The sequence below is a fragment of the Nyctereutes procyonoides genome, unplaced genomic scaffold (assembly GCF_905146905.1).
Source record: "Nyctereutes procyonoides isolate TBG_1078 unplaced genomic scaffold, NYPRO_anot_genome, whole genome shotgun sequence".
Lineage (NCBI taxonomy): Eukaryota > Metazoa > Chordata > Mammalia > Carnivora > Canidae > Nyctereutes > Nyctereutes procyonoides.
In genome coordinates this window covers 34,318,169-34,337,101 of record NW_026575020.1, presented here as the reverse complement: position 1 = coordinate 34,337,101, position 18,933 = coordinate 34,318,169, and the positions used below count along the sequence as shown (strand labels likewise).

The 18,933-nt window shown below is 41.7% G+C and overlaps 1 protein-coding gene across 2 annotated transcripts in view; it reads right to left on the bottom strand.

Moving 5' to 3' along the window:
- The window catches only part of MED27 (mediator complex subunit 27), a 198,908-nt gene that overhangs the window by 65,041 nt on the left and 114,934 nt on the right, over positions 1–18,933 (bottom strand). For both annotated transcript variants that reach the window (XM_055319240.1, XM_055319251.1), the window contains exon 4: positions 1,450–1,543. In XM_055319240.1, the coding sequence (XP_055175215.1) occupies positions 1,450–1,543 (94 nt within the window). The remainder of the gene's footprint in view (positions 1–1,449; positions 1,544–18,933) is intronic.

Below are 18,933 nucleotides of genomic sequence, written 5' to 3'. Positions count from 1 at the left end.
CAGAAGATATTACATGTTTTGTAGACAGATACAAATTGTTTTCTTTTTCCATTAAAAGAACACTGTATTACCTCACACTGTGTTTTTTAACTGTAAGAATTTAAAGCAGCACAATACCCAGATGAAGTTCACTAATTTCTTTCCCATATAAGAGATAACACACATTTAATAAGCCCACATCTCTTCCTTTCTTAAGAGAAAATCACACACACACACACACACACACACACACACACAGAGTAAACCCATTCTCCTCAGGTGAATGGCTGGAGTGAATTGTACCTCATCCTGGGTGACTGGCTCTCTATAATAAGACTCCAAAAGTAAAATGCTAAAGTATGAGGAGTTCACACAAGGCCCCAAAGCAGCAGCAACTGACCAGACACAAAAAACACTCAGTCTTGAAGCTCACCTCCCAATGCCCCTGAAAAACCATCTGCTTCGATGGTTTCGATTAATTCTGCTTTCTGTAAAACGTGGTGGCTTTCTGTAAATTCGATTAATTCTGCTTTCTGTAAAACGTGGTGGCTCCTCCAAATCTGTGTTTAGAGAAGCATTCTTCAAATTATTCTTCAAATAATTATCACATACAACATTAGAAAAGCTTCCCTTCCCTGAGGTCTCTATGCCTTTCTAATTACTAATAAAATTTAACATTTCTATTCCACTGTATTTCCCAATCACACCCGTCTTTGGTGAATTTATGCAAAATGCGAATATCAGTGGTATGGGTGTGAAGCCAACTTGCTCAGAGCAACTCAAGATCAGAAACAACAAACTGGAAATCATCAGTGATAAGGTCTCAGAGCACTTTCTTCAAATACATAATGGATTTTAGAAGCGATTTTCCGTAGAACCTGGTTCTATTTTATTCTTAGATTTTATTAATTAATTTATTTCACAAAGAGAGAGGAGGTGTATGAGTGAGCGGGGGAGAGGCAGATGGAGAGACAGAATCTCAAGCAGACTCCATGCCCAGCGTGGAGCCCAACATGTAGCTCGATCTTATGACCCATTAGATTATGACCTAAGCTGAAATTGAGAGTCAGATGCTCAATCAACTGAGCCACCCAGGCACCCTGAATCTGGTTCTTTTAAAATAGTGTTGTTTTCCTTAGCAGGATCTAATAGTTGGGCATTTCTATTGTCTTGGGGACAATATAAAACTGATTCACCAAAACATCACGAACAGACTTACATGTAGAATGGTCTTACAGTATAGTTCTCCTTTGGGTCATTCTTAGATGGGCTCCACAATTTCGTTCAAAAGCCAAGTTTCAACATGCAGAAATTTGAAACTACAGGATACCAGTGAAGAGAAAGATGCTATTTACCATCAAGTTGGGATTTAGTCTCTATTCTCTGGATCCTACGACACACAGCTGGAGACTTAATCTTGAGGCTAGGCTTCTTCCGCATGGCCCTACAGACAGGTCGAGCAGAACTTACCAGAAGCATTGCTGATGTGCCATTGGGCCTGGATAAGTGGATGGACATTTCAGGAAACATCCTGTCAATGCGGCTGATCACATCGTCTACATACCTAAGTGGGAAAAAGAAATGCACACATATGAACTGGAAGCTTAGTCAAACACAAACCTATAGTGTACTAAAGACTTCTCAACAGTGGTTTCTCAGTGCAATATAGTCTAGAAGACAAATGGGATTTATAAGTCTTTTTATAAAAAATACTACTCTCTCATTCCTCCTTTTGACTTTCAGGACTAACTCGTTTTTGGGCTTTCTTCTGGTATTTACCTTCATATTTCTACACCATACTTTTTTTAAAAATTTTTATTTATTTATGATAGTCACACAGAGAGAGAGAGGCAGAGACATAGGCAGAGGGAGAAGCAGGCTCCATACACCGGGAGCCCGATGTGGGATTCGATCCTGGGTCTCCAGGATCGCGCCCCGGGCCAAAGGCAGGCGCCAAACCGCTGCGCCACCCAGGGATCCCCACCATACGTTTTTAATGCCAGTTCTTGCTTTTTCATTTTATTTTCTAAGTTTCTATTTAAATTCCAGTTAGTTTACATACAGTGTAATATCACCTTCAGGTGTACAATATAGTGATACAACAATTCTGTACAACATCTAGTGCTCCTCACAAAAGCATTCCTGAATCCCCATCATCTATCTTACCCATCCCCCCACTCACCTCCCCTCTGGTGACCAGCAGTGTGTTCTCTATAGTTAGTTAACAGCCTGTTTTTTGGTTTGTTCCCCTCCCACTTTGTTTCCCTACCTTTGTTCATTTGCTTTATTTCTTAAATTCCACATGTAATTGAAATCATATATTATTTGTCTTTCTCTGGCTTATTTCACTTAGCATAGTATTCTCTGGCTCCATCCATGTAGTTGCAAATGGCAAGATTTCATTTTTTTTTTACAGCTGAATAATATTCCATTGTGTATTTTTCTTTTATCCATTCTTTATCTATTCATCAATTGATGGACACTTGGGCTGCTCCCATAATTTGGCTATTGTAAATAAAGCTGCTATAAACATTTGGGGTGCATGTGTCCCTTTGAATTAGTATTTTTGTATTCTTTGGGTAAATATCTAGTAGTGAGATTGCTAGATTGTAGGGTAATTCTATTTTTAACTTTTTAACTTTCTGAGGAAGCTCCATACTATTATCTAGAGTGGCTGCACCAGTTTACATCCCCACCAACAGTGCAGGAGGGTTCCCCTTTCTCCACATCCTTGCCAACATCTGTTGTCTTGTGTTATTCATTCAGACAGGTGTGAGGTGATATCTTATTGTAGTTTTGATTTGTATTTCCCTGATGATCAATGATGTTGAGCATCTTTTTGTATGTCTGTTGGTCATCTGTATGTCTTCTTTAGACAAATGTCATTTCATGTCTTCTGCCCATTTTTAAATTGCATTATTCCTTTTCTGGTGTTGAGTTTTGTAAGTCCTTTATTTTGGTTACTCACCTTTTATCGGATATGTCATTTGCAAATATCTTCTCCCATTCCATAGGTTGCTTTTTAATTTTGCTGACAGTTTCTTTCATTGTGCAGAAACTTTTTACTTTGATGTAGCCCCAGTGGCTTATTTTTGCTTTGGCCTCCCTTGCTTTAGGGGACCTATCTAGAAAAAAGCTGATATCATGGCTGATGTCAGAGAAATTACTGCCTGTGCTTTTCTTGAGGACTTTTATGGTTTCAGGTCTCACATTTAGGTCTTTAATCCATTTTGAATTTACTTTTGTGTATGGAGAAGGAGAATGGTCCAGTTTCATTCTTTTGCATGTTGCTGTCCAGTTTTCCCATCACCATTTTTGAAGAGACAGTCTTTTCCTCATTGGATATTCTTTCCTGCTTTGTTGGAAATTAACCGACCATATAATTGTGGGTTTGTTTCTGAATTTTCTATTCTCTTTCATTGATCTTCGTGTCTATTTTTGTGCCAGTACCATACTGTTTTGAATATTGTGGTTTTGAGATCATGAACCAAGCCAAACCAAGAGCTGGACTGAGCCAATCAGGCACCCCAAATCTCTGCATATATTTTCAGTAGCTGAGCCACGCAGTGGCTCATGAGTACATTTATTTATTTGTACAGCTTTTTGTTTTGCCTTGATTTTCACTTGGTTAGTCATCTATGTGCCTACTATAATTTCATCCTTGAACTCTCTACCTGACTGTAAGACCTCTCTCACTATAGTCAGACATACATACCAGCAATGTGTCAGTTCTTTTTTTTCCTGGAGACATTCCTCTGAGAGTCTTTTCTTCTGGCTCAGATGGAACCTAACTCTCTTAAGGTTTAATAATCACTGAAATTAAGTACTTAGTATGGTGTCTGGCACACATTGAGGGCTGGAAAGTTACAAATACTCTCACTGGAACATCATGGGCCTGTTCTGCAGAAATGCTCTCTCTTAGGGGGATGAATTTTCCCCACCAGTGGAGGCTCACTGTGATGATGCCAACCCACAGCACTCACAGAGCTAGGTCTGGCTCACATCCTTTGAGAATAAAATCGTACCAGCATTTGTGCTCACCACCCAATCAACACTGGGGATGTAAAATACAATAGCTGAGATGCAAAACTATCTATTAAGGGTTTTGCATTGGATTTTGTATCCATTGGATATGATGAATTAAATTATAAATCCATTAGATCAGGGACATATATAAGCTATGTTCTCTTGGGGGAAGAGGGAGATTAACTCCACTCACAACACAAAAAGATTTTAGTTCGAAGCTGGGGTCATGAGATAGCAAACAACATAATGCCATTTGTTAAAAAGTGAACACCAATGTGTCAGTTATGAAAGTTAGGGAGTAATCATACTGATGAACTTATCAGTTTCCTTAGAGACTGTCCTGTACAGTTTCAGACTTGAAGCTGAAGGGAGGGGAAACCACAGAAGGCCCAGTGGTAAGTTACAACAAACTGGAGTAGAGATGTGTGAGAAGAGCTGGTGCGGAAGGCCACTTGCTCCTGGGAAAGGGAGTTGACAGGATATGGACATCTTTCAAGTGTGTGAAGGGCTTTTAGGGACTTAGTACCAAACAGTTCTCTCCCACCTCTAGAAAAGACCATAAGATAAGGGCAAGGCCTTAAAAAGTGAACTAGCTCAGAAAAAATGAAAGGTATTTCTTAAAAGCAAGGTCCTACGCTGTTGATTTTTAAAAAATAATCTCTACACCAATGTGAGGCTTGAACCCACAACCCCAAGACTAAGAGATGCACACTGCACTGACTGAGCCAGCCAGGTGCCCCACCCTCCACAATTCTGTTGATTTTTTAAAAGATTTATTTTATTTTAGCAGAGAGAGAGAAAGTGCATGTGCATGTGTGCAAACTGGGGGAGGAACAGAGAGGGACAAGCAGGCTCCGTGCTCAGGGTAGACTCCAATGAGGAGCTCAATCACACAACCCTGAGATCATGACCTGAGATGAAATCAAGAGTCAGACACTTAACTGACTGAGCCAGCCAGGTGCCCCTTCTCATTCTTGTTGATTTTTAAAATGGCTGAGGAAACCACCTTTCCTGGATGGTAAGGAATAGACCAAGATACTGCATATCATCTTGCACTGTTCCCTTCCAGATTTACAGCTTCATGACACAACCTTGGCTCTAAGCATAAACTCTACAAACAGGTAAAAAGATGAACGAAGGAGGAGGCTAAGTCATGTTGCATCACTGCTGATGCTTTTTGAAATGGTGGAAGACACGTGACAAACTTCATGTCAAAAGTTTACACCAAGTCACTGGAAACATTTCTGTATTTACATACTTTTCTAAATCTGTATGTTGAAACCCAATTACTTAAAAAAAAAAAAAGAAACCCAATTACTTCAGACTCAGCAGGAAGCACAAATCCACTGTCCTGTGTGATTGGAGGTCATTGCTAAGTATATGCTAATGAGGAGGGGGCGGGCAATGTCTTCGGAACCAATCCTCAATCAATAACCATCATAGATATGGACAAGAGGATGCAAATGAATATGCAGGACTTCAGTACAAAGATAACATCATAATTTGCTCTCCCTTGTACCTTTCACCTTGAAGGTTTCAAAATGCTTTTTGGAAAACCTGTTTCTTTAATAGGCTAGGGAAGTAGGGGAATGAGTAGGTTCAGTGAAGATTCCAGAAACCAAGTTCAGCGTGTGGATTTCTAGGATTCTACGCCAAGAATCTGACTTTGCTTGCTTTTAGTGGGGGGCAGAGTTCTAAATGGGCAGAAAACAAATGTTTCCTGCCACTTCTGGATTCCTTTATTTATGAGATCTGTTAATACAGGACAGTAGAGTCTGGGGTGGCATGTTTGGTTTCTTCCCCTGATCAGTGACCTCAGATGAAGCTCAGCAAACTTAATCCAAAGATTTTATGAAGCAAAAATGAATCTCAAGGAGACTGTTTTTCATTCACACGTCTAACATAAAGGAGATGCAAATTTTCTTTTTACAGGTGACATTATGTGTTTGCCAAAAAGAGAAAGAGAGAAAGCTGCGTTTTTAACTGAGGAAAACAATGTCTAAATCCTAGAAGCAAAAATCAAAACATTTCATTTTCAGATACACCCAACCTTTAAAACGCAAATCCACCACTAGCAACTTGACAGAAATAAGGAAAGCTAGGAACATCAAATTAAAAAGCTGGAGACAGAATGACACTTCCTTTTTTGCCTTGGGTGGGGGTTGGCATGGAAGGTGGTCTTCGCTGTACCACCTTCTTGGCAGCACTTCTAGGGATGCTGCCTCCCGAGCCTGTGAGCTCGCCAGCATCTGCGCAGAGCTCAGCAACATGTCACGTCCCACTTTGAGTGCAGGACTGAGGACAGGTAGGAACAGCGTGCTCTCCTCCTACACGTCCACCATATGCTCCATTCCGTTCTATGGCAGGATCAAATTCATTTAATTTTTACCTTTGGAATATAGGCAAACAAGCAGTAACACAGCAGTGGTGACTAGTTTACACTTGAGCAGACGCGGCGCGGAAAGACATTAATTTAGTGCCAAATTGAGCAGTGAGTCACAATTTGCACATATCTGTCAACCTGTTAACAGGGTAATAACTTGGAAAGATTGCTGTTCCTATTTACATTACAGAGGCTTTTCAAAATGGAGAGCTGCTTGAAGTTCTCCTCCCAAAGCACTCGGCCAATAAACTGGCTTATAGTCCAAGAATCGGGCTAGAAACACAAACTCCTAGAAATCACAGGTTCAGATCAAGGTGTGATTCAGAACTTCGATATCTTCAGGCAGAAAGTTAACTTTAAGCAGTTAGATAATCCAATCTTCCTGTTCTGCTCTCCAGTTCCAATCAGACTCTCAGTGGTTTCCAATCCAATTTCTCCCAGTGCGATCCAACCAATTCTCCTTAAGGTTTCTAAAGGCTTCCTTAGAACTAAGGTCCTACCTCAACGACTTCAACATCTCAGTAGCATCAGAAATGATCATGCCATTCTCAGATTTCTTTTTTTGTTTTTTAAAGATTTATATATATATATATATATATATATATATATATATATAGAGAGAGAGAGAGAGAGAGAGAGAGAGAGAGAGCGCACAAGCCAGAGCAGGGGTGTGAGGGGAGAAGAGGGAGAAGCAGGCTCCCCTCTTAGCTGGGAGCCCGATGTGGGGCTCAATCCCAGGATCCTGGAATATTGACCTTAGCCAAAGGCAGATGCTTAACCAACTAAGCCTCTCAGGTGCCCCATTCTCAGATTTCTAACATCAATTTTTGAAGCCCTATGAACCTTGTTCTTTCTGATTGTCTTCAAGTAGCTTGGCCTGCTCCTTACAATGTCCTTAATCATAGAATTAAAGAACACTGGGCACTCAGAGATCTCTTATCAGAGAACCTGTCAATCTAGGAATGAGTAGCATCTCCAAGAGGTGATCTGCATAAATGCCCCATACCACATCTCACCAGGCAGCCCCTGGACTGCTGGACTGCCACCCCAGCATCTGCACCCAATTACCCCACGGCAGCCCTCGTAGAATGACACACAAACATCACCTTCAGAACCTAAAAGTTTTCTGCAAACACATAAAAGACTAACAGGTTTTCCAATTTCTTTTATCTTCCTGGGTCACAGAACCCTCTACGAAGGTACTGAAAACTAAAATGCATGTCTGCATAGCATTTTACATATAGCTGTCTGTAGTTCATAGGCTCCTTAAAGTCCATTTGTGAACCCCAAGTTCAGAATAACTGCTCTAGACCTGTTTTGGAATTGAGGTATGTTGTTTTCTTCTTTGTTCTTTTCTGAACAGTTTTATTTTTCAACAAAGCTGCCTTCATTTAAGAAATATGTGTGTACTTGCTGTAGCCTAGAAGTGAACACACTGAAGTAATACAAAGGAACAATGACTCTCACAGTCCTTGTAATCTGAAAATTATGCTTCCATGACGAAGTCCAAGGTTAGTTTTTGTTTGCCTGTGATAAAACACCTGCCTCTCACTGTTACTTAGTCTTTCCAACAAAGTCAAGGACCTACTTCTGGGACTGTAGAGGTCACTGGAGGGCAAGTAACCATTTCTGCCCTCCAAAGCCTTATCACCTGTGTTTTCCAGAAGCTCCCTGCTTGTATCAAGAAAGAGGTCCCTGCTTTCTATATCACTGCTTAAGGCACAGCTTGGTGGTGAACTTAAGTCTCAAGTCCTAAGGGGATCGAGGAGGCCCTGCAGTCCAGCTTTAGCCAGCCTCCTTCTTTCACAAGCCTGAGAAGGCTTGCGCTACCTTGCATGCCGTGCACACTCTGTATTCTCCATCTAGAAGAGTCTTTCCACAACCACTTCTCTGCCCCCATGCCCAGGTCAGTCCAGCCCCATGCTTCAAGTCTCTGGTCTCCAGCTTAAATGACACTTCCTCAGGGGGCCTTCCCTGGCCCTCCCCTGCTGCCACCATCAGTCATGTACCCTACATCTCATTTCTTATGGCACTTTTAATTCTCTCTGTAGCTCCCATTCCAGTTTAATTAAGCAGTTTTTCTCGTGATTATTTGCTTAGCGTCTATCTCCTCAAAAGGATTCTCTATGGGATGTCATGGCTGCTTTATTCAGTGCCGAATACAGCACCTTGCCATGGTGCCTGGGACCCACTAGACATTCCTTAAATATTTGCTGAATAAGTAGACAGGGCATTAAAAGTAAGCCATGGAGACCCAGGCTAGGCAGGTATGGAACAACTCAAATGCAAAGTTCTCTGCAGTGGATGAAGATTGGAGGTGCTGGAGAGTGCAGTACATTAGCCACCGAAAAGCACGAACAACAACAATCGAAAAGCTCCACAAACAAACCTCAAAGAAAGCAGGAGAGATTCTTCAAAGTCTTACAGCTTCATATGCAGCTACAAAATCCCTGCATCTGTTTTAGTAGAAGCTCAATGACTCTTAGAAGCAAAAGCCTTCTAAAGAAGTGCACTGTGTTATTGACATGCCAGTTTTAAATGTTGCTTTTAACGAACTAATTAATTCTGCAAAAACATTAGTACAAAGATATGTGCTACCAAATTGGGATTACAATACCAAAATGATAACAAAACAGAATGTGGAAGACATTTCTAAAGATATCAGTTTTGCAAAACATTAATTTTCTATTCCACACATTAAAATATATTACAAACTATTTGTTATTAAGAGCCTTAAAATAATTTGCTGGACAGATGGCTTGGTTCTCTAAAGTCTGACCCCACCTCAAAAGAAAAAACAACCAACAAACCTGGACTCCAGCCAGTGATCCCGTGTTAGTGAGATGTTTAGCAGCTCAAACCAGATTTAAATAGCATCTACCCCAGTGTGTACGACACATGCTGTTCATTTTCTCCACCCATACAAAATCTGAAAGTTAGGAATGCATATATTAATAAACCACCTTTTTAGGGAGAGGATAATGCCCAGTAGCTATCAAAAAGGGAATCATTTGCAGTATCTGAAAATGATTCAAGATTTTCCTCCACACCTGACCAGAATGATGAGTCCAAGAGGACTGCCAGTGGGTGGGAACAGAAGGGGGTTTGTTTAATTACTCCGCAAGAATGAGACTGCTGGAGACTAAACAATCAGTCTCAATAAATGCTGAAGAAAGAAGACAGGAAACTGAGGTCCAACTTCTCAGATCTGTAAGATATTTGTATCATGTCTGCGAAAGCCTTCCGGTTATTCTCTCAAGAAAATTAAAAGTATTTTCTCAACTGTACATGAAAAGGCAAGACTAAACGTATCACAGGCAGGAACAAGAGCATTTGCTTAGATTTCTGCCCCATCTTTACCACACTGCTTCACTATCCCTATTATTCTCTTCCAAGGAAAGACACTCGAAACTTCAAAATCTCTTTATGGAAACTCAACATCTAAGCAGAGACGCTGTCAAGATGAGGTAGAGTTGTTTCCTCAGAGTGAACTGGTGACCAAGTCAGAGAAGTGGAAGGGAGCTTTCTCCTGTTCTCTTCTTAGTAGCTTATGAATTTTGAACTACGTGAATACGTTACAAGCAAATATGGGACAATCACGAGGGCAAGCAGACAAAAGCTCAAGTTGAAATCAATGCACAAAGACCCATCACATCCAGAAACACAGAAATGAACCTGCCTACTTTCCTTCTTCCAGCGTGAGGGTCAAGCAGCAGTCTCGTAAGTTCACAGGTGTATATGAACTAGAACACATGGCAAACAGCATCATAAAACCAGAATTCTTCTTCCACATGATTTAGGGAGGTATCCCTATTAGATCTATTAAAGCATATATGCTGAGTGCCTACAGTGCTCGACAAACAACTGTGTTCAGGGAATGCTGTTACATACTCGGGATAGAGACAGTGGAATGAGTTGCCCACAGAAGGCTTTCTGTGAGTACCAGATGGCTGCATGGATGGCTCTTGCCTGTGCTTTCTGCTGGACACTCAGGAGAAGCAAGAAAGAAGGCATTGCTTTCCAGTTTTCAAAGCACTTCTGGTTTCTTCATCTCATTTGTTTGCTCGCCAACTCTGGGAAGTAAGAAGGGCGAATCCAAAACTCCCGTTTTATAAGTGACAGAAAAAAGAAGGTTAAGCGACTGCCCAAGGAAGCAGCACAGCTGAGTGGCAGGGCTGAGCCCAGAACCTATGTCTGATTCTCCACTTCTTGCACATCACACTGCTTCCCTGAGGTCTGTAAGGATGCCATGGGAAAAGCAGATTTCATTTTTGTCATTCCCTAGACTTGTTATATAACAACAGAGAAATTTCAGTAGCATAGTAATGAAACAAAATCTATGAGTTCCTTTCTTCCCATTCAGTAAATATTCATTCAGTGCCTATGTGAGCCAGGGATGCAATACTCAGGGACTCTATCCTCATAGGGCTTGCACTTCACTTGCTTATAAGCCATTTTTCTTCAAGGCCACAGGCTTATCTCCAGAAAAACAGGACAACTAAATTAAATTTCCTTCTATTCTCCTATTGGGTTTTTCATTTTGCAACTCTCAATAATGTGCAAAATTGTCAGCTAGCAGGAAGGGACGAAATACTTGTTGTGCATTTTATCTTATATTAATAGCTAAACATTTATTCAGATAGCTGTGGGCCTCAGTTTCTCCTAAAACATTAAAACAATGTATTAAGCCTGGAAAGAATTATAATTTCACTCAACGTTTACCTCCTCTACAAGCCCTTACATGTTAGAGAGACGGGGGCGGGGGGGAACCCAAACAAGAAAAAAACCATATTGAGCTTTCCAGCAACACCAATTAGCAATAGTTACTCTATCAGTCATCTCTGGTCAGATCTAGTGAAATGACACTTGGAGCTCAGATGGGCAGTGATGCATGTGTGAACAGCTCACACCGTGAGAAAGCACCCCTGGGCTTCTGACTTTCAACCAAGGAGCAGGTCAGGATAGACAGTGCATGCTGGAAAGCTATACTCCTTCCCAAATTCCCACAGCTTTCCTTCCCAGCCCCAGTTACAGCTGAGGCCTGGTTTACTTAGTGCAGACTGACCCGTTCAGGTTTGGCACCTCCTCGCAATGTCCTCAGTGACCGTGTCCCACTAATTCAGAATTTGCTGCACACATGTGGAACAAGATTCTGTTCCTATCTGATTTTTAATGTCCCTGAGAACATACGTGGTAGATTTCACGAAGAGAGATGGCAAAGACAATGCAAACAATTGCTGAACACATAATTTATTCCAATCATAATAATACATTAAGCAAATGCAGAAATGGCCAGAAACAGCCAACACATTTCAGGAAAATACAAAACTCTTTTTTCTCCCCTCTTGGGACAAATATGTTTGTACAAGTTTTATTTTCACTCATCAGGCCATCACTCCTTGAGGAGAGAGTCCAAGGCCCACTCGTCTCCAGTCCCTGCAATGATTTTGTACTTAATACACATTTCATAAGCATTCCATGGACTGGACTGGGTTAAGCAGACTGGATTGAGGCTAAATAAAAAAGTGAAGAGTCTGCAGAACTGTGTTTTGTAATTGCTCCTTTTATAAAAAGTAAAAGTAAAAAATTCTAAATCAGAAAATACCACCCACCAGTTTGTAGACATAGTGAGGTTGTTTCTTTCTCTTCCCCTGGGTTAGAAGGCAGATTTGATGACGACAAATGGCAAGGAACTGGATACAGATCTTCCCAGGAAGGATCTCTCGATGGGCACTCAGCGGTTTCCCACACACGGCTGCCTGGAGCACTCATTGCCTGGCTCCTTACCCCTAATCTGACCCCCCTCTGGTTCTCTGCTGGCCCAAACCTTCAGCAGAATAATGGCCCTGTCCCATCACTCATGGTGGCCTTTGTAGTACATTCCACAGTCTCTCCCACACATCCGGGACTGACTGTTTAAGGTTTACCTTTCCCACCAGATGGAAAGCTCCATGAAGGGGAGGCCCAGTTCATCTTGTTCCTTCCGCCAGCCCCTGGCACACTGGCACACAGCGAGCTCTCCATGGCTACCTGCCTGCATGGAGACTCCTGGCAGCAGAGCAGAGCCTGAGGCTGGGGCTTAGGAATCCCACGGACCCCAATGCTCCGCTCTCTACCTCACTCTGCCCTCATCTCAAACAAGTTACTTTAGCCTTTCTATGCTTCGGTTTCTTCCTCTGTAATATAAAGGTAAAAGTGCCACCTTCTCCCTCCAGTCACATGGGAATTAAATGAGAACGGAGCATATACAGCACTTGGCAGAAAATAAGCAGTGAGCAATATCAGCTGTTCCTTGTATATGTACAAACACTGCCTTTTTCTCAAGAAACTTTTGCTTGAGTCCAGAGGAATAAAGGCCCCAGCAAGTCAACCACAGACTGAAAACTGCTTGAAGAATAAGCATTAAAGGGAATGTTCTTTCTGGTGTCCTGCTCACTTTTAAACACACGACAGCACTGTAGTTAGTAAGGAGAGTTCTTTTCCTTATTTTCAAAGGAAAGCAGACAGGAGGGAAGGAAAACTGTTGCTGATCCAGGAACAGGGCTTTGGATGGAAGTGAGATGGAGCACCTAGATCTGGCTTCAAGAATGGGACAGAGACTGGGTACCTCTTCTGCCCCTTCACACCACCTTTCCACCCTCCTCCCTATGTGCTGTGCTTCTGGAGGCTTACTTACACATAGGCTACATCAACAAGCCTTCTAACCTCTGGCTTCCAGTTGGGTCTGGTCAATGGGGGACACTAGCTGGACGTGCAGAGGGTGGCTGTGACAACTCAGTACAGACAAATACCAAGGACCCCAACCTACCACAGTGAAGGTCTGGTTCATCATCCTTCTAGCACAGGTATGAGCACCAGTGGGTAATGAGGACTAGGACTGGGTGGTGGCACAAGTTGGCTATGACTACCCACTTCAATTTTGTTTCTCGCTGCAGGGGGGTGGTAGTCGCTATGTTTCATGTTTACTGTTCCTCCAGCCCCTTGCCCTACCACCTTACATAAAGAGCGTGGGGTGGGAGTAAGACCAAAGAGACCCGTTCCCTTCCAGACCAACCCTCTCCTCCACAGTGTTCCCTGACCCAACTGGCAGAGCCACGTGGACCTCAACAACAGGCTCCTTTCTCTCTGGCTTCTGGATGGGTTTGGTGGAAGAGAGGCATGGACAGGCGATGTGGAAGGTTGAAGGTGAGGGCAGTGAAGGTATGTAGTCTGCTGGCACAGTCACCAGGAACGGGATCCCTCATCACAACTCTAACTCTGGCTTCCTGTAACCACATCCTTGGGAGAAGGACTAGCCTGGGGACTGCATTAATCCCCGTGGTTTCCCTACACTCACCTGGCACCTTTGCTAATAGTCTTCTGTAAAGTCTCCTCAAACTGGAAATAGCCCCCTTGTTGGAGTGAACTCCCAGGACATGAGAAGACTCTTCTCAAGTAAAATGTACATTAAAACCAGTCCTGTAATTTCCCCACTAGAAGAAGAAATAGAGCCAATTGAAAAATATTCAAATTAGGGACACCTTGGTGGCTTAGTGACTGAGTGTCTGCCTTCGGCTCAGGGCATGATCCCGGGATCCAGGATTGAGTCCCACACTAGGTTCCTCGCAGGGAGCCTGCTTCTCCCTCTGCCTCTCTCTGTGTGTCTCTCATGAATAATAATAATTAAAAATTTCAAATTAATTGAGGGTAATACTGATTGGAAAAGTGTGAGCTGGTAACAAAATAAAACTTTACAGAGCCTCCGCTTATTACTTTTTCTTTTTAAAAAAAGTTTTAATATTTATTTGAGAAAGAGCAAGAGTGAGAGAGCATGAGCAAGGGGAGTGGCAGAGGGAGAGGCAGAAGTAGTAGCGGGCTCCCTGCTAAGCAGGGAGGCTCCATCCCAGGACCCTGGGATCATGACCTGAGCTGAAGGCAGAAGCTTAACCAACTGAGCCACCCAGGGGCCCTCTCCTTACTACTTAATTCAACATCATTCATTTAACAAATATTTCCTCGAGTATTTTAACTGTGGCTATGGGTAGTTTTGAAATGTATGGCAGACAGAGAGAATAAAGGAATCACAATGGAAGGATTATCCCCCTGAGAAACAGCAATACCGGTCTCATCTTCTACTCTTCCCTTCATTCCCTCTTTCTTTGTAAAGGGATCAGTGCCTCTGAGCTGCAAGCACAGAGCATTCCTTCTTGGACCACCGGAAATACCAGTTTGCTTTTCTCCCAGATTAACAGTTTCTATAATGTGACATGTATATTCACAAAGTGGTACATCAGGTGATGTTAGGTGGCATAGATGGACATTCATTTTTAATCTTAAAATATATGTATACAGAAAAATATATAACTAACGAATAAAACCTGTGATTCCATTTTCAGAATGAGGCTAAGTTTTTTTTTTTTCTTAAAGATTTTTTTTTTATTCATGAGAGACACAGAGACATAGGCAGAGGGAGAAGCAGCTCCCTGTGGGGAGCCCAATGAGGGACTCGATCCCCGGATCCTGGGATCATAACCTGAGCCAAAGGTAGATGCTTAGCCACTAAGCCTCCCAGGTGTCCCAAGAATGAGGCTAAGTCTTAAAAATGAGTTTACTGAACGAAAAATGTTATAACCAAGGTTATGGCAAAAATCTTAAAGGTAGCCTGTAAATGATGGGAGTTGAGAAACCCCCTTCAAAGAAAGGCAGATAATTAACCAACTTGGTTCAAAAGATTTTGCTTATCTTTGTAAATTGTGTTCTTTTCCATTCTAAATAAACCTTCACTTTCATAACTTCACAACACACAAAAAAGATCTTCATGCATACATTTGGAGATATTGAAGACAGAGAAATGGATAAGCATCCTAAGAGATGCCAGGGTGTTTAGGTCAGCAATCCCATGAAGCAAGGGCTGAGGATGATCAATCACCATGGGAGCTGACTACATGAGAACGTGTTTCTGAGAATGTGCAATTTGAGCATGGGGGAAGAGGGTCTCTGTAATATAAAATAAAATGGCTTTTACATAGGCAGCAGCATGTATGGCCACTGGTCCCCAAATTCCTTCTGTCCTCTCCAAAAGGAGTAAAATATTGTGCCATGACACCTTTCTCCCAGTGGAGCCAAAGCTAGGATTCTACCTGAGATAGGTAAGTGATGCTTGCAGGCCCTGAACAAACTCTCAGAGAGCGCCCTCTATAGGTGTACAGTGGCTTTACCAAACTACAAATGACACTTCCTTAACTTCTCTAAACTGAGAAATCTTGTGGCTGTCTTTTCAAATCCTGTACAAACTCTTACACATTGCAAATCAGAGGAGAAACAAAGCCCATCTGTTTGACCTCCTACTCACCCACACCACCTCTGTTGCTCTAAGCTCTACCTACGAGCTCAGTCGCCATGGCACCCTATCTCAAGGAAACTTCCCTCTGCCAGGGAAAGGGGAAAACTTCAGTGGAATAAGGCCCATCATTTATAAACAAGGAAGGTCATAAGAGTGATTTTAAAAATAAATAAAAGTTCAGAAGGATTTCTTCCAGAAGATACAACAAATCCTACATGGGTGTGCCCCTTAAAAGAGTCAACGATAGGCCTCTCTTAGTACTACCAGAACAAGCAGATAGACAGTCAGTAACAGAACATTTGAACAATGCTCTCAACTAACTTGACCTGAACGACATATATATTCTACAACCTCAAACAGTAGAATATACACACTTTTCAAGGGCAAGGAGCACATTCACTCAGGTAGACCACAAAGTGGGTCTTAAAACAAGCCTAAAAATCATGCAGAATGCACTGTTCCCTGACCACAGCTCAAGTTAAAAATCAGTAACAAAAATATATCAGGAAAGTCTCCCACATATTTAGAAATTGAACAACATATTTTCTAACAACTCATGAAACAAAGAATGAATCACAAAGAAAATTAGAAAATATCTTGAGCTGAATGATAATAAAAATATATGAAAATGTGTAGAATGCAGCCAAATCCATGCTTGGAGGAAAGCTTACACAGAAAAGGAAAACTGAATAAAAGATCAAAGATCTACACTTCCATTTTAAGAAGTTAGAAAAAGAAAAGCAAATTAAACCCAAAGTAAGGAGAAGAAAGGCAATAATACATGTAAATAAATGAAATAGAAGACAAAAAGTAGAGAAAAATCATTGAGATCAAAAGCAGGCAGCTGAAAGAAAATTAGTAAAATTGAGAAATCCCTAGCTAGACTGATCAAGGAAAAAAAAGAGAAAAAAAAAAGAGGGGGAAAAGACACAACTTACCAATATTAGGATTAAAAGAGGAGATACCACTCAGATTCCAGAGACATTAGAAAGATAGCAAGGGAATATTATGAATGACATCAAGCCAATGCAATCAATGGCTCTGATGACACAACAGTCCCTGAGATATAAATCAGACAACTGATTAAGAAGTAGAAACCTAAGGAGTCCCTATATCTACTTCTTAAAAATTGAATTTGTTATCAAAAACTTTCTCAATAAAGAAAGTTCCAGGCCCACATGGATTCACTGGTTAATTCTATAAAAAATTTAGGGAAGCAATAACATGAATCTTAGAGACTTTCACAAAACAAAAGGAGAAACATTTCTCAATTCATTTAAAGGGGCCAGTATCCTCCCTGATACTGAAACAAGACAAAGCCACTACAAATAATACATTCCTCATAAAAAAAGACACAAAAGTCCTTAACAAAATATTAAGAAATACATAGAAAAGATAACATACCATGACCAAATGTATTCCAGAAAAGCATCCTTGGATTAACATTCCAAATCAATCCACGTTGTAGTGTATACGTACAATGAAATATTATTCGGCACAATGTAAATTATACTTCAATAAAGTTGATTTTTAAAGATTTTTATTTATTTATTTTTAGAGAGCATGCAAGCATGAGCATGGGAGGTATGGGGGGTGGGGGGGTAGAGGGCGAGGGAGAGAGAAACCCAAACAGACTCTGAGCTGAGTGGCGCTTGGTCTCATGACCCTGAGATTAGACCTGAGTGAAAACCAAATCTGATGCTTAACAGACTGTATCACCCAGCTGCCCTTCAATAAAGCTGATTTTTAAAAAACATTTAGAATATGTATTGAATTCTCTGCACCAATCTCAAATATTAATGGACGGGAGTCAAATGAAGTGGTTTTCGGTAAGTCTTGGGAGATAGGCAAGAGACTGGATCCCATGGGGACTCAGTCTGCTTGGTCCTGTGGCTGCATCTGTGCCAGGGAGTCAGGAATGGCATCGTAGTTCCAATGGATGTGAGAGCTAGCACCTTGGAAGTTCCAGTCCCAAAGGCTCAGGTACAATGTTGGATTTTATCGTCACTTCTGTCTTCTCCTTGGAACCTGGGCCTGATCTTTATAGTTGGTGAAAATGGACATGAATCCATCCTGAGGAGATGCAGCCCCCACATGCCAAGCACACCCCACAGCAGTCGACTTTCAGCAGGGCGACCTCACACAGCAAAGCCCTTCTGGCCTCCATATTTGCCCATCTGGACTATTAAGCATTTCACATGCTTTTGAATATAGAAAATATTTTGGGTATATTTAGATCTGTACATCACTACCAAAAATAAGATATTTCCCTCAAAACACTTTTTGGATAGAAAATATTTTCTTTTCCTGTTGAAAGGGAACAATGAATAAACTAGGAAGGCAGTAGTTGTAGTTCAGATCATGAGATCTGGAGCCCCAGTGGATGGGTTCAAGGCCTGGCTCCACTAAGTGAGGCAAATTACTGGGCTTCAACCCTCATCTTTCAAGTATAATAAGAGAATCTTTCAGGGGGTGGTTGTGCTGACTACAGGAGATGATGCATGCGAATAATTAGCACATCTCCTAGTACCTCTTTCACACAGGCAGTAATGCTAGGTTTTATAATGACGGCAGTAAGGGAGTATATCAAACTCTCACCCAGAATCCAAGAAACGGGGTCCTTTGGCCATTGTATCCCCCATCACTTGTCCTTAACCCATGGTATGTAGGGCAGGGGGTGTGAAAACACCAGGGCTCTTCCCTGGCTCTCCTACTCACTTGTGGGCCGCAGCAGGCAGCTCTTCCAGCCTGTCTGGCTTTAGTTTTCTCTTCTTTGGAAGAGGAAGGTCTCTCACGGTCCTTCTAGCTCTAGTCAATTCAATATACATTTCCTCAGAGTGTACTATGTGCACAAAGAAACAATTACACAGTTCTAAAGACTCTCCATCTTTGAATGGTACATATGGTAATTATTCTAGAAAAATCGATCAGAACACCATATTCCTTAACCTTTGTGAATAACTGGAATCTACTATACCTGACAGATTTTAGTAAAACCCATCAGCATTTAATATTTTTTGTTCTTTTTTTTTTTTTTTTTTTTTTGAGAGAGAGAGAGAACAAGTATGAGTGGGGGGGAGGAGGGCGGGCCAAGGGAGAGAGAGTATCCCAAGCAGGCTCCATGCCCAGTGTGGAGCCCGACGTGGAGCTCAATTCCATGATCCTGAGATCTGAGATCATGACATGAATTGAAACCAACTGCCAGATGTTCAACCGAGTCACC